Consider the following 16,374-nt stretch of genomic DNA (forward strand, 5'->3'; position numbering starts at 1 on the left):
GCTGGCCACGCCACATCACCCTGGGGGCTGCACTGGGGCACGGGAGGGCAGCAGCACAGGGCAAGCTGAACACAGGAAGCCTCAGAGACCATCATGCTCAGAGAGGCGATGGGACTAGCCTAGGGTCACACAGCAAGTTCATGGTGTGAAGTATGCATGTGGCGGGCAGGGGGAAATATGGACCACAGTTCAATAATAAGAAACACACCTCAGCTGGGTATACTGGCTCATGCCTGGAATCCCAGGCATGGGAGGCTGAGGCAGGAGGATTACTTGAGCCCAGGAGTTCAAGACCAGCCTCGGCAACAAAGTGAGACCCTGTCTCTACAAAAAATCAAAAAAGTTATCCAGGCATACTGGTGCATGCCTGTGGGCCCAGCTACTCAAGGAGGTAGAGGTGGGAGAATTGCTTGATCCCAGGAGATGGAGGCTGCAGTGAGCCGTGTTTGTACCACTGCCCTCCAACCTGGAGGACAGAGCTGTCTCTGTCTCAAAAACAAACAAGCAAACAAAATACACACACACCTTACATGAAAACAGTAATCATCATAATTGCCCTTAATTGCCTGTAATTGCTGTCATCTGGTTTAATCCTCCAATGATCTGGTGAGGCTGAAGTTAATCATCATGTTACAGATAAAGAGTTGGAGCTCTGAGTCAGGAATATAGGAGGTCCCTGAGCCCCCTCCTTACCTCTCCACCATGCACCACCACCAAGCCCTAAGATATGCGGCCCAAGGTCCCAGTGCACGTTGTAATCACCACCGTGCACATTTATTAAAGAACAAGTCAGGAGTGGTTTGCTGCCTTCCCACCCTCACGCTTAAGGATGGGAAAAGTATATTAGAATTTCAGTTGGGGGCTGGGCACGGTGGCTCATGCCTATAATCCCAGCAATTTGGGAGGCTGAAGCAAGAAGATCACTTGAGCCAAGGAGTTCGAGACCAGCCTGGGCAACATAGCAAGACCCCATCTCTAATTTTTTAAAAATAAAAAATTAGCCAGGCATGGTGGTATACGCCTATGGTCCCAACTACTTGGGAGGCTGAGGTGGGAGGATCACTTGAGCCTGGGAAGCTGAGGCTGCAGTGAGCAGTGATTGCACCATATCACTCCAGCCTGGGCAACAGAGCGAGACCCTATCTCAAAAAAAAAAAAAAATTCAGTTGGTGGGAAAACAGCAAACCACTTGCTAGCCTCCAAGGGTGGACATGGAAGGTTTGCCAGGTGAAGAAATCCCAGCAGGCTCTTCCCTGTGGATTTTGAAAGTCAGAGGCCATGCTGCTGTGTCATGGCAAGGCCAGGGGGTGCTTTCCCCCTCAGCAAGCAGGGGCGTCCGCACCTTCACAGGTGACTCCGTCCACATCGCTGAGCTGGTAGCCTCGCCGGCAGTAACACTGGTAGGAGCCGTAGACGTTGGCACACTCCTGGCTACAAGGGCTGCTGCTGCACTCATTGATGTCTGAAATACAAAGCGAGGGTCACTGCTCAGAGCATCACACGTCCCTGCCTCCACAGCAGCCCTCAGGGTCAGTGAACAGAAAACCTCCTCTCCACCTCCCTCAGGTTAACGCACTCAGAGAGGTGGAGGTCCCGGGGGGCGTGGCCGAGGGAGAGGCATCATCGCTGGTGCCTCCGGACCCTCCATCCCTGCCCCTGCCTGCTTCGACCACACCTTCTCCTGCCAGGACGGCAGCGATAGCCTCCAGCCTCGGCCCCTGGAAGCCAGCCCCGACCTGGCTGCCAGAGTCCACTCTAGTTCTCAAATGGAAATCTGATCCTGTGCTCCCCCCTTCACCTCCAAGATGGCATCCTACAGAGATGACGGCACACAAGGAAGGCCTCGGCCACCCAGCCCATATGCCAGTACTCCTCATACTCCAATGCACAGAACTCACTGGGCCACTCAGCAACTCTGAACTACTGCTCAACTGTCCCCTTTACCTAAAGCAGAGGTCAGTGAATCACAGTCCATGGGCCAAATTCGTCCCAACACTTGTTTTTATAAATAAAGTTTTATTAGAACACAGCCAGGCAAGGCATGGTGGCTCATGCCTGTAATCCCAGCAGTTTGGGAGGCCAACGTGGGTGGATCACGAGGTCAGGGGTTTGAGACCAGCCTGGCCGGCATGATGAAACCCCATCTCTACTAAAAATACAAGAATTAGCCGGGCATGGTGGCACACACCTGTAGTCACAACTTCTCGGGAGGCTGAAGCAGGAGAATTGCTTGAACAAGGAGGCAGAGGTTGCAGTGAGCCAAGATCACACCACTGCACTCCAGCCTGGGCGACAGAGCGAGACTCTGTCTCAAAATAATAATAACAATAAAATAAAGAATACAGCCACATTCTTTTTCTTTTTTTTTTTTTTTTTTTTTTTTTTTTGAGACAAAGTCTCTGTCTGTCGCCCAGGCTGGAGTGCAGTAGCTCAATCTCAGCTCACTGCAATCTCCACCTCCGGGAGGCTATTGTCCACTAAATGTGGATATGAATTCAAGCAGTTCTCCTGCCTCAGCCTCCTGAGTAGCTGGGGGATTACAGGTGTGCGCCACCATGCCCAGCTAATTTTTGTATTTTTAGTAGATACGGGCTTTCACGATGTTTGCCATACTGGTCTCGAACTCCTGACCTCGAGTGATCCGCCTGCCTCAGCCTCCCAAAGTGCTGGGATTACAGGTGTGAGCCACTGTGCCCTGCCACATTTACCATGGTCCTCTGGCCACTTCTCTGCTACCACAGCAGAGTTGAGCAGTTGCAACAGAGATTGTGGCTGGAAAAGCCTTAAATCTATACTGTGTGGCTGTCACAGAACGTCCAACAGCCTTCCACCCCATGTTTCATCTCTGTGGCCCCCACACACCAGGCCTGGCCTCCACCTGTCCAGGGTGGTCTCTCATCCCCCGCTAGAGACACTCCCCAGTGCAGGACCGAGTTCTTGCTACACGCCCGGGGCAGGTGCTTAACAAGTGGTTAGTAAGGTCATATGGCAAGGCTGGCCAGGCTCTGGTTCTATGTCCACAATATTGTCCACTAATGTGGATATGAATGCCGACTTTTCAGTAATTTACAAGTGACTGGAGGAAGCACAAGCCAGGAATCCCACTACTTCTACTAAATAATAACAAAGCCAGCAGCCTCCACACTGCCAGCTCTTCATCCTGTGCTCAGCCCTGTGATAAGCTCTTCACATGCTTAATCTCGTTTCATCCTCACAACTCCCTATGGGGTTGGTCCTACTATGCCCATTTTACAGATGAGGACACCATGGTGCAAGAAAGACTGAGTTACTTCTTCAAGGCCATGGAAATGGCAGAAGTCAGGTTTGAACACAAGCCTGAGAGACTCAACTCGTGAATCTTGTTCCTTGTCCATACGCGTTCTTGTGAACTAATCCCAGGAGCCCCTCACACCGTCCATCCTCCGATTTGAGAACTATGCACACAACAGCTCACCCTGGCATATCTAACCCCTGTGACCATCTCATCAGGAAGGAAAATTCTCATGGCAGAACTTTAGGACCTGCCATGTTTTGAGTCAGGCTGCAGAAGCCGTCCTCCGAGCCAGTGCAGTGCACCAAACAGGGTGTCATGGGCAGTGTGGACGATTGTGGAGGGCCATCCAAAGCTCTCAGTGTCTGCTCAGCTCAGAACCTAATCCGTATATAAGACACGACATCTGCCAAGCGCCTAGTATGTGCCAGGCCCTGGGCTGACATGCTGTTCATGTGACCTTCCCATCAGCCCAGGAGGTTGGTGTTATCTGAGAACCACAAGACCCTGTCCAACCCCCACATACCAAGAGAACTGACCCAACTTCAGCGTGGCTGCCATTGGCCCAAGACCACGTACCCAGGAATGCAGACCCAGTCCCCTTGGCATGCCTGCCTGAGGAAGATCAACGCTGCCAAAAGAATTTTCTCTTGGTTCCAGCCCAAACCTGACTACAGGCGCTGACCTCCATTTTCCTGAGAAGCATCTACTTTAGAAAAACTTGCAAATGTAAATGGTTTCTCTGTCCCTTTGAGATGTGCAACCAAGGAGTGTCTTTCTCAAGGGCTGGGGACATGCCTGGGGAATGTCGTCATCGGGAAGGCCAGGGTGCTTCTCCCTGACTCTGTGGGAGGGAAAAGCCTAACTCCAATAAGAAGTTAGAGGCAGGCCGGGCGCAGTGGCTCACGCCTGTAATCCCAGCACTTTGGGAGGCCGAGGTGGGCAGATCATCTGAGGTCAGGAGTTCAAGACCATCCTGGCCAACATGGTGAAACCTTGTCTCTACGAAAAATACAAAAATTAGCCGGGCGTGGTGATGTGCACCCAGCTATTCGGGAAGCTGAGGCAGGAGAATCGCTTGAACCCGGGAGGCGGAGGTTGCAGTGAGCCGAGATCGTGGCATTGCACTCCAACCTGGGTGACAAGGGCAAGACACCATATCAAAAAAAAAGTTAGAGGCAGGTGAACAGTGACCCACGCCCTAAGGGCCTCAGTACTTCCTCTCACAGCTCGTCATTTACAAAGCCTCCCTCCTTTTGTTTGGGTGACTTGAGATCAGTGGACACAGAGGCCTGTCTCCCCCAGGCAGCATCTGATTAAAACCCACACACCGTCTTTGTGCAAAACAAGTGTCCAGTTTTCGCTGTTGTTTCACACATCAATCCCTCTCCCTGGGGAGGACACGGAGGCAGGGAGAGGTCGGGCATAACCAAGGCCCTGTGACTCGTGGGTCTCATGCTCCAAGCCCCATAATCCTAGCCACATCCCACATGGCCTCTGCCACGGCCTACGAACCCCGACACCGCCTCAGAGGGCGGATGTCATCAGGAGAAATCGGGTGGGCAGGCGGGCAGTCCTCTCTGATGAACAATAGTTTATAGGCACTTCTCCTGCTAACACGTCATTTAACAGGGAAACCAACGCAGATCTGCTCCAAATGAGTCTGCAGAAGGGTGGCTTCCCCAGGAGGAAGGTGACCTGGGGGAAGTGATTGGACGGGGCCCCAGCCTCACCTTCACACGACCTGCCGTCCACAGAGAGCCGGAAGCCCACGGAACAGCTGCAGAGGTAGGAGCCCAGAGTGTTCTCGCACTTGTGGCCACACAGGCGCCCAGGGTAGCGCTGGCACTCATTGACATCTGAAAGTGAGGGGCGGGCCGACTCAGGGCAATGTCCAACACAGTGGCACCACACTCCACCCTCCTAGTAAGGCCAGCTCATGTCCGTTGTCCTCCACCTCCTCTAGCCTCATTTCTTTTTTTTTCTTCATCTTTCAGACAGAGTCTCGCTCTGTCTCCTAGGCTGGAGTGCGGTGGCACGATCTCAGCTCACTGCAACCTCCGCCTCCCAGTTCAAGTGATTCTCCTGCCTCAGCCTCCCAAGTAACTGGGATTACAGGCATGTGCCACCACGCCTGGCTAATTTTTGTATTTTTTGTAGAGATGGGGTTTCGTCATGTTGGCCAGGCTGGTCTCAAACTCCTGACCTCAAGTGATCTGCCTGCCTTAGCCTCCCAAAGTGCTGGGATTACAGGCGTGAGCCACCGCGCCTGGCCTCCAGCCTCACTTCTCAGATAAGGAATGCAAAGTGACTTGTCCCGAGCATGTGGGGAGTCAGTGGGAGAGCTGGGACTGCCGCAGTGTGCCTGCCCGTTGGGCAAGTCTCGTGCTCCTTCTGCAGCAGCACATCTGAACTTGTGCCCTCCTGCCAGTCCTCCTCCCCAGGGCCCACAAGGAGGGTCTGGCAGGATCTAGCAAAGTGCCCACTGTGGGGGAGTGGAGTGGCAGCTGCCAGGCTTCCCTGAGCACCGGTTTGGTGACAGCAGGCACTGGCTGGACAAGACCTGACCCCGCTCCTGGTCAAGTTTTCCCCTCGCTGCCCTGGGCTAAAGGCACATCTCTCTAGCTCCTGTGGCTCTACAGCTCAGCGGTGAATCTCCAGGAAATCACTGATGCTGCCCACATGTGTAGACCTGGCTCATCAACACTTGGACGTCCTGGGTCGAGCAGAACCCCTTTCTACAGGCAGGGAGCAGGCTCACACACGGGGGGCTGTGCCAGTGGCCGCCTGGCTGGGCAGCAGCAAAGCTGGGGCTAGAATGGGGTCTCCTGACTCAGGGTCTTCTCTCTCGGGGTCTGCCTGCACTTGGGATTATCTGAGATGAGGATCAGACCACATCACTCGAGGTGCCACAGAATGTGTCCCTGGTGCCACGCGGCCGGGTTCCCCCGAGGCCTGTGGGGCCCCCCACGCACCCACACACATCCTGCTGATGCCGTCGAAATAGTAACCCGTCTTGCATTCGCAGCGGAAACTGCCGGGAGAGTTCACACAGCGATGTCCCTTCCCACAGGGCTCAGCAGGTGGCGCGCACTCGTCCACATCTTGCAAAGGAGAAAGAAAGCCATGATGAAAACCTTTAGTTTGGGTTTTTTCCCCCCAAGATGATCAGAAAGGAAAGCAAGAAAGGAACACATGGAAACGGGCATTCCATTTCAACACGACTTCACAGAGCACCTACTGTGTGCCGGGCCCTGGACTGGGAAGACAGCTGACCCAGAGGCAGCCCTACCTGGTTGGCAGGACAGCAATGACTCCCATTAAGGTAGGAAGTGCCCAGGAACCCAGGGAGACACTGAAGAAGTGTCCTGGGGGTTATGCAAGGAAGTCTCCTTCCCTGGCGGGATCTAAGCAGGCTGGGTGCCCTGGATCCAAAGGAACGTAGGAGCAGGTGGGCAGAGGGAATGACATAAGAGCAAACACCCACACAGAGAGGAAAGGACAGTGCTTGTGTGGGGAGTGGCAAGACCCACATTGCCTGAATTACAAGGTTTGTGGAGTTGGGCCAGCTCTGGGGCACTGGACTGTAAGCAGAGGCATCCATCCTTTGTCACCAATGGGGAGGGGATGGAGCTGTAAACAGGGTGGGGTGCGAGAGCTTTGGGCTCAGGACAAGCCGGACAAGGCTGAGGCAGTAGACGGGCTGGTGCTCTACTGCACCAGTCCAGGCAAGACAATGAAGCCCCATGCTTGGGAATTGACAATGGGATGGATGGGCTGATAGAAATGGCTTTGCTTTGGGGATCAACTTTCTGCTTCCAGAGAAGGCAGGGTGCGTGCTGGAAGCAGACAGGAAAGTGGATTTCAGATTTGTTTTCTTAATACCAACCAACACAGCGCGTTCCCTCCTCGTTGAGATGGTAGCCACGGCCACAGTTGGGCACGTTCTTCTGGCACGTGTAGGAGCCCTCCGTATTGATGCATGTATGCCCGACAGGGCACGGGGCACTGATACTCAAACACTCATTGATATCTGCAGCGGGAAAAGACAGAGACCACGTGGTTAAACCTGGAGTGTGTCCCAGAACTCAAAAACTGGATCTCCAAAGAAACCCCCCTTCCCACCTCTTTGCAAAACCACAAATGGAGGGGCTCAACCCCCTCACCCTGGACCACACAGCCGCCTCCCAGCTGGCTCCCAAATTTTACCGCTGCATACCGCCTCAAACACCACCTCTCTGGCTCTTCTTCCTATCCCTAAATCTCCAGCACCTCCACCGTTCACTGTGCCACATCGGGACCTGCCTGCCTGGCTTTTCCTGCATTCATCTACTCCACACACTGGGCACGGTGTTAAGGAGACAGGTGACCGTCCACGTGGTGCCAGCAACTCTGGCTCCCAGCAAGGCTCTAGGCCCCTCCGATGACCGAGCTTCACAGGGCCTATGCTGAGCCAGGCCCACCCGGGAGGTGCCATGGCTCCCTGAGCTCACTGCACGGCAGTCTCCTTCCTTGAGCGGACACACCTCTGACATGGGGACGGTGGGGCATTTACCTTTGATGACACACAATGAGCAAGTGTGAACCCATGAATGGTCCAGGAGGGCCATGCTACACATGGATTCCCTCCTTCTGCTCAAATTCGGAGGAAGAATACACAGATTGCACTTCCTGATAGAGGGAGTGGAAAAGGACCCAAGCGTCTAACCATCACCTTGGAGAACCTTGCTCACTTACAAAGCATCTGGGGTGGGGGGACAAAGAGAGGGAGTGATGGTGGAAGACCCCTGAGCATAAGTCAGAAAGGAGGACAGCTGTACCCCTCTCCCTGCCAGCCAAGTTTACCCTCCTCAGTCAAATGAGTCAGCCCTTCGCGCTGACCATGCAGCAATTTACAGTTTACAAAAGCTTTTACATCCATGACCGCTCTCGAGCACCACAGCCAGCCTGCAAGTGAGGTGAGGCAGGTATCACTATCATTACTGCCTGCACTTTACAAACAGGAAACCGAGGTCCAGAGACTGAATGACTCTGGGCTCATGGCTGAAGTCAGGGGCCAACCAGGGCCTAGGTCTAGAACCAGGGTCTCCTGCTTTCCAGCTCCCTTAGATCAGTGGCCAGCAAATGATGGCCCTTGGTTCAAATCTGGCTTACACCTGCTTTTGTAAATAAAGTTTTATTAGTGTGCAGCCAGGCCCACTCTGTTACGCATTGCTTAGGGGTGCTTTTACACTGCAAAAGGCAGAGTTGAGTGGTTGCCACAGAGACTGAAGTTGTTATTTACCATCTAGCCCTTTAGAGAAACAGCTGGGTGGCCCCTGCCCTGTCACACGACTAAATGCAGCGTTTAGCAGAGTGGTGGCTGCCTTCCCCAAGGCGCTGCAAGCTCCTCACTCAGACTGCATTCCCCAAACTCTGTTCCACAGAACAAGTGTCCCTCAGAACAACAGTGTCCCTCAGAACAGCGTGTGCTCCACAGGGGAAAGACCTGGCTATCAATGAATGAATGAATGGGAATGAATAAACAGAGAGCAAATCAATGTAAAGCGTCGGGTGAGTTTGGGAACATGGCGCCCGATCTCTCCCTCTCAGGGATTCACATAGGAAAAGCCCAAGCTGCCAAGGTCCCCATTCACTTGGCTTCACCCAGTGCTTCCTAGATTCAGTGGAACCCCTTCCTGCCCCAGGACCTGCCGACATCCCCAGGCAAAGTCAGTCAGGGCACGTGGGAAGCCCTGGCCCATTCCCTCCTCCCCACTCAAGAAGAAAGGAAGAGGCCGGGCGTGGTGGCTCACGCCTGCAATCCCAGCACTTTGGGAGGCCGAGGGATGGGTCACCTGAGGTCAAGAGCTCAAGACCAACCTGGCCAACACGGCAAAACCCCATCTCTACTAAAAATACAAAAATTAGCCAGGCATGGTTGTGGGTGCCTGTAATCCCAGCTACTTGGGAGGCTGAGGCAGGAGAACTGCTTGAACCAGCAAGGTGGCGGTTGCAGTGAGCCAAGATTGTGCCACTGCACTCCAGCCTGGGTGACAGAGCAAGACTGCGCAAGACTGTCTCAGAGAAAAAAAAAAAAAGAAAAAGAAGAAGGAGGGGAGGGGGGAAGGGGGAGGGGGAGATGGGGGAAGGGAAGGAGGGGGAGGGGGAAGAGGGGGAGGGGGAGGGGAGGGGGAGGGGAGGGGGGAGGGGGAGGAGAGGGGGAGGGGGGGAGGAGGGGGAGGGGGAGGAGGAGGTGGAGCGGGAGGAGGGAATTCAAAGAAAAAGAGCAAAGAAAACCAGACAAAGCCATGCTGGTCTCAAAGCCCTCGGTGACCCAACCTTAAGGTCCTAGAAAATTCTCCATGCATGATGGGGCAGAGACCTCCAATTTCTGGGACCCTGATCCATCCCTTGTGCTAGCTCTGCAGGAAGAGCTCTTCTGCTACAGGCAGGAGGCTCGGATGGGCTCTTGGGGCCCCAGGATGGTTCTAGGAGCTCCGGGAAGATGGATTCTGGCTACATAAGGGAATCGGTGCTTCCCACCATGGACCATGTTCTTCCTGGGTGAGGGAGCGGGTACCACGGGCAGAGGTGTGGGAGCAGAGGACCCAGGGTGCGTGCTGGGGGACCAGGACCTGACACAGAAGCTTTTCAGCCCTCTCCCAGACGGCCTGAAACTGCCTTCTATCTTGATGTATCTTCTCCTTAGAAAGAAGTATTTCTGCTGATGCAGTCGTTTTTAAAAAGATAAGATAAAGGTGCTGACATGAAATGATTTCTAAATACCCTGTCAAGTGGGGAAAAAACGCAAGTCGCAGAACAGTCCGGTCCCATTTTCATAAAAAAACAAAAAGTCTCAGGGAAGCAGAGCCCAGAAGGGCTCACAGACCCTGCCAAGAGGCAGGCAGGATCGGCCAGGGGAGGAGCGTTTACTTCCTACACTTGGGTTTTGTTTGCTGATTTGTAAATCAAGACGTACATAATTTTTGAAATAAATAGAGATCTTTTAAAACAATGATTCCTGAGCTTGAGTGCAAGCATTGAGAGCACATGAAAAGGGGAACCCCATCCTCATCCTGGCATCCCAAGATCAGGATACCCTGAGGGAGCTGAACATTTGGCTTCCGATTCTGTCACTGAGGACCCAGGGAGATGGCACGGAACAGCTCAGTGCCGCCAGGCTGGCCTTCAGCCCACAGCCTGCTTGCCAGTCCTGGAAGGACAGTGAGGGGACGGCTCCCTCAGCCCATATGCAGTGCTGCACCCTGTAGAGAGGAAAGTCAGGGCTAGGCTGAGACTTGCAAACGCTGCCTCTTTGTGGAAATCGGGGCTGATTTTGCCATGAGTCAGGGTTTCCATCCTCAGTTGACGCCAGCCTCCTCCGGATCCCCCTTTGAGCAGGCTGCAAGTCTGAGCAGGACTATCCTCCCTGCTGGCCCCGGAGAGCCCGTGGCTTCCCTGCTCACCACCCCCTGCGCTGAGTGACAACCACCCCTCCCTGCTGGCAAGGGACTGGCGAGGGGCCAACTGGCAGACGAGCCACAGCCCCCCCAGCTCAGAAGTCTCCCCCAGGGGATGACAGGGAAGCTGTAACAGAGGAAGGCTGGGGCAGGTTTCAGACGAGGCCCCTGTCCTAAGGGCTCACTGTTTTACTTGTCTTTTTTTCTTTTTTCTTTTGAGACAGAGTCTTGCTCCGTTGCCCAGGCTGGAGTGCAGTGGCACGATCTTGGCTCACTACAACCTCCGCCTCCTGGGTTCAAGCGATTCTCCTGCCTCAGCATCCTGAGTAGCTGGGATTACAAGGTGCTCACCACCACACCTGGCTAATTTTTGTATTTTTCGTAGAGACGGGGTTTCACCATATTGGTCAGGCTGTTCTCGAACTCCTGACCTCAAGTAATCCACCCGCATTGGCCTCCCAAAGTATCAGAATTACAGGCGTGAGTCGCTGTGCCAGGCCATATCCATTTGTCTTTAAATATCTCGGTGGTTAAAAAAAATGCAGTGGGGGAAGAGCTCTCTCTCCAAACCACTATTTCAAATAAATGATCAATACAGATTTCGCTAAGGAAAAGTTGAAATAGAAGCAAGATGGAAATTTATACTCCCTTGCTCATGGTAGGGGAGAGGTGATGTGGCCACCCAAGTGGGGAGGTTCTGACTAGTGTGATCTGTAGCTGGGATTCCTCACCTCTTCTCCTAAAAAGTCTCTCTGATCTCAAAGGCAGGACCCAGGAGCGTCTGCCAAGCAGAGGCCGAGGGAGAGCCAGTGGATCAGGACTTAAGCGCTGACTGCAGTGGCCTAGCCAGGCAGTCAACCTGACAACGGCAGGGGAAAGCAGGACTCACCTCCTGTCTTTCCAGAACCAGTAACCCAGGCTGATCAGCACACAGCTCCTCTAGCGTGAGCAGTCTTATCCAGGCCTCCTAAATTCATATGAAGTTCACATGGGATTCTCTCTTTTCATATTAGTATTTCTCTGATATCAGCAGAGTTTCTTTTTTTTTTCTTTTCTTTTTTTTTTTTTTTTTTTTTGAGATGGAGTCTCGCTCTGTCACCCAGGCTGGAGTGCAGGGGCGTGATCTCAGCTCACTGCAACCTCCGCCTCCCAGGTTCAAGCGATTCTGCTGCCTCAGCCTCCTAAGCAGCTGGGATTACAGGCACCCATCACTACGCCCAGCTAATGTTTGTATTTTTAGTAACGACGGGGTTTCACTATGTTGGTCAGGCTGGTCTCAAACTCCTGACCTCAGGTGATCCACCCTCCTCGGCCTCCCAAAGTGCTGAGATTACAAGTGTGAGCCACCATGCCTGGCCAGAGTTTCTTTTCTTATTGTGGTAAACTACATGTTCGCCACATGAACTACATGTGAACTACAAATTTTATGTAACATAAAATCTGCCATCGTAACCATTTTAAGTAGATGGTTCAGGGGCATTAGTGCATTCACACTGTTGTGCCACCATCACCCCCATCCATCTCCAGAACTTTTTCATCTTATCAAACTGAAACTCTGCACCCAGGAAACACTCACTCCCCATCCCCCGCTCTGCCCAGCCCCTGGCACCTTCCATTCTACTTTCTGTCTCTATGAATTCAAATACTAACACAGACTATTTTTTATTTTTATATTTTATTTTATTTTTGAGACAAGGTCTTGCCCTGTTGCCCAGACTGGAGTGCAGTAGCACGATCACAGCTCACTGCAGCCTCTACCTCGCTGTTCAAGGGATTCTCCCACCTCAGCCTCCCAAGTAGCTGGGACTGTAGGCATGCGCCACCACACGCAGCTAATTTTTTGTAGTGATGGGGTCTCACTATATTCCCCAGGCTGGCCTCAAACACCTGGGCTCAAGCAATCCTCCTGCCTTGGCCTCCCAAAGTGCTAGGATTACAGGCGTGACCCACTGTGCCCAGCCAAGTATTTTTTAAATAATTTTTTAATCGGCTAAATGCCTGTGGCAGGGAATCGCCACTCACCGAGTGCTTCCTGTGTACCAGTACTTCGCAAGGACTCGCCTAATCCTGGCCTCAAGTCTATAAGCCAGGTATTATGATTACTCCCATTTTATAGAGGAAAAAAATTAAAGCTCAGAAGAAGTAATTTTCTTGGGTCACTCTAACTCCAAAACCCAAGCTCTTTAATCTAAACCCAGATCAGCAAAGTGTGGCCCTTGGGCCAAATCCAGCCTGCTGCCTATTTTTGTAAATAAAGTTTTATTGGAACACAGCCGCACCCATTTGTTTACAGATGACCCTTGGCCGCTTTAGACTGTAACAGCAGAGTTGACTATTACGACAGAGACCATATGGCCCACAACGGCTAAAGTATTTGCTCTATTTGCTGTCCAGCCCTTTACACAAAAAGTTTGCCAACCCCTGTTCTGTACACCACGCGGCCCCGCAGATTCCAGAGGCCTGCCCCAAGGCCAGATCGCTGGCCCCTCCTGGAATAACCCACTAATCCTGGCAGCACACGTCTTACCAATACAGTTGCCTAGAGCATCTTGTATAAAGCCACTCTTGCACTGTAGCTTGGGTCGGCAGCGGAAGGATCCCAGAGTATTCTGACAGATAAAATCGGGGAGGCAGTTATGAATACCACTCTCACACTCGTCAATATCTGGTACATCATAAAAAAAGGAAATTGTTAGCAAGAGTCCTGCCAGAAGCATCTTACAACACTTTAAAATCACAAGAAAGCTTTTTTCTAATGCGCATTACTCAGACTATAACCCAAAACATTCTAATAGAGAAATCATACACAAAAAGGACTTCACTGAGCCAAATCGTGCTCCAGTTGCTAAAGACTTATAAAGCTGACTTTTTTCCCAAGGCTCTTATGAGGCAAACTGTCTGTTATAATAAATCACCCTGGCATTTTCCTGGCAGGTATATATATATTAGTATTCATTCAGGCTAAGTGTATGTTTAGTTTAGATCATAAAGCAATTATCTTAGTGGCAACAAACACAGTCTCTATAAACATATTCATTCTGAAGCCTTCACGATAATCCAAATATTAACAAGGGTTACAGTCATGATAGGATGTGACGGGCTGCCCTTCCCTTGAAGTTCATGGCTGTCAAATGGTCAAATGTGTATACTCAGCTGGCTTGGCCACTGGACTCTTGAGGTCCAAACCACCCAGCTGGTGTGCGGGGGTGGGGAGGACAGAATTTGCTCTGTGGCCCTCAGATGTCAGAAGGGGTGTGCCATGCTTTGAAGTCACTCTAATGATACAGTGAGTGACATTTTTACACAAGTGGATTTGTCCTTCTGAAAGGCTTGAAACGCTCTGCAAAACTGTGTTCTAAACGATCCTCATCAGAGCCTCCCCATCTGCCAAATAACACCTAAGGCTTGGCGGGGAAAGGCTGGCAGCCAGAAATGCCATGTGTTTATGCAGTGGAAGGGGATATGCTTTGAACTTCAAGGAAGCCTGGATTTGGATGGAAGGCAGCTGTTTTGCAAAAACAATTGTGGGGTTTTTTTTTTGTTTTTGTTTTTTGCTTTTTTTTTTTTTTGGAGAAAGTACATGTGAGAACCTGAAATTCATCCCTGGTCTTGATTTTAAATAATCATGCACTGAGCCTTTTTAGAAACCCAAATCTGCCATCATTTACTCTGCACCGTAAGAACGTAAATCTTTCCTAACAGCAGAACTAGCTGGTACCGGTGCACTACTGTCAACTTTTTCAACGTTCTGAACATTATTGGCAAGCACTTTCATTTTCCATCCCACCTGTCCAGACACCCTGGTGGGTATAACCACCTCCCTCCTGCGGATGAGCAGGCAGTCACCCAGGCAGCCACAGAGGGCGCAGGACTGCGGGAGCCCAGACCCCAGAGCTGCCCTTCCCACCGCGCCGTATCTACGCTGGGAGACCAGGTTTGCAGACTCAGAGCGCATGCTGTACCTTTGCAGCTATTGTCCTCTGTGAGCTCATAGCCAGTCCCGCAGCTGCTGTCCCGCTGGCAGCGGAACGAGCCCACTGTGTTGATGCAGGATTCTCCAAGCCGGCAGCTGTGGCTGCCCGTGATGCATTCATTGACATCTAGGAGAGACCGAGGCAGTGCGGGGGTGACCAGCAAGAACGACCCATCCTAATACATCCTCAGAAGGAATGTGCCAAAGCCACGGTGGAAGTGGTTCCCTGCACCCTCGCAAACTGAGCTGAGGCCCACCATGTGCACCTCCAGGCTGTGGACTGCATGGAGTCGAAAGCAGTGATTTCTCTCCCCTGCTAACGTTCGTATCTACTGCTTTTTCTGAGACTGGAGTTATGTGGTCCTCAAGAACCCCATCGGGGGGCAGCATCTTCTCCATCTCCCCCATCTCACAGACGCGGGGGCCAGGAGAGGCTGAAGGATTGTGCCCAAGGCCACTCAGCAGATCCTGGATCCGGAACCTGGTTAGACCCCAAATCCATCCTCTTTCCCAGCCCCAGTGCTTATATTGTCTTGGAGGGAAGTCTTGGCAGGGGCCTCTGTGCTGCAAACTCCAGGGAGCACAAGAAAGCGAGTCCCGGGCTGCTCTCCACCCCTGAATGGGGTCTGGGTTGTACAAGGCAGGCCCTGCTCAGTCCTCCAGCACAGAGCTCCCAAGCACAGTGACCTGCCAGTCCTGCTGGCACCTGGGACAGAGACATTACCTTCACAGGAGACACCATCAGACAGCAGCTGGTAGCCCACGAAGCAGGAGCAGACCACCTCGTCACCCGTGTCTCGGCACTGCTGCTTGCAGGGCCCGCCTCCTGGAAGCACAGCGTGCGTGAGCCAGGGCTGGACGCACCCAGGCACCGCGTGGTTTCTAGCTCTGTTCAGGCTGGGTCATAGAAAACGCCCTCTGGGCAGATGAACCCAGGAAGGCAGGCTGACCTGGCTGGAGCCCACCTGCTGCCCTCCTGGGAGACCCCCAAGCTCTGGCTCTGGACACCCCCCAGGGGCTGCTGCTTCAGGTCCCAACCTCCCCGTCTGGAAAATCAGGTGGTGTGCAGGGTGCCCTTTGTAGGCTGGGGTGTACCTGGAAGGGGCGAGGCAGAGAAGAGCTCACCGCCTGTCACGGACATGGGGGTGTGGGCTCCACGTGGAAGGCCAGGCTCCAACTAGGCCTCATGTACCTGCTCCTCACGAAACTCTCGAGCTGTCCCGCTGCTCCAAGCCCACTACCATGGCCTCAGCTCCTGCAGCTGCCCACCTGGCTGTGGCCACAGCCTCCTACCTGGTCTTTCTGCATAGCCCAGCAGCACCCCACAACCTGTTCTTCCTACGGGGCAGCCAGAGTGATGCTCAGAGTGCAAATCTCATCAGGATAAGCCTCGACCAGGGAAAGATTCTACAAGATACACTTCTAACTGCTGCCAGCCTGCCTGTTTCTCGGTCCCCTCCCTCTGGCCCTCTAACCCCACCTCCTTCCCCGGCCCACTGCCTCCCAATACCCCGCTACAGTGGGTCTGTGCCCTTTACATGGCTTCAGGTCTCCCTGAGGACCATTTCAGGGTTATTTTCCCAGCTAGTCCTGCCTCCTCCTTGCAGACCAGCTCCCCTCCCCCCAGAAAGCTCCCCCCATAGTCCTGAGGCTTGCTGGGGTCACTCCCTTCCTCCCTCCACCAGGCC

At 52.9% G+C, this 16,374-nt stretch overlaps 1 protein-coding gene across 4 annotated transcripts in view; it reads right to left on the reverse strand.

The window, feature by feature from the left end:
* Positions 1–16,374, reverse strand: part of FBLN1 (fibulin 1) — a 96,808-nt gene that overhangs the window by 50,487 nt on the left and 29,947 nt on the right. For all 4 annotated transcript variants that reach the window (XM_030815376.1, XM_030815378.1, XM_030815377.1 and 1 more), the window contains exons 6-12: positions 15,411–15,512; positions 14,676–14,813; positions 13,241–13,378; positions 7,161–7,304; positions 6,247–6,375; positions 5,005–5,130; positions 1,343–1,462 (exon numbers count right to left, since the gene is read on the reverse strand). In XM_030815376.1, coding sequence (XP_030671236.1) covers positions 1,343–1,462; positions 5,005–5,130; positions 6,247–6,375; positions 7,161–7,304; positions 13,241–13,378; positions 14,676–14,813; positions 15,411–15,512 — 897 coding nt within the window. The remainder of the gene's footprint in view (positions 1–1,342; positions 1,463–5,004; positions 5,131–6,246; positions 6,376–7,160; positions 7,305–13,240; positions 13,379–14,675; positions 14,814–15,410; positions 15,513–16,374) is intronic.

Source organism: Nomascus leucogenys, chromosome 7b (assembly GCF_006542625.1).
Source record: "Nomascus leucogenys isolate Asia chromosome 7b, Asia_NLE_v1, whole genome shotgun sequence".
Lineage (NCBI taxonomy): Eukaryota > Metazoa > Chordata > Mammalia > Primates > Hylobatidae > Nomascus > Nomascus leucogenys.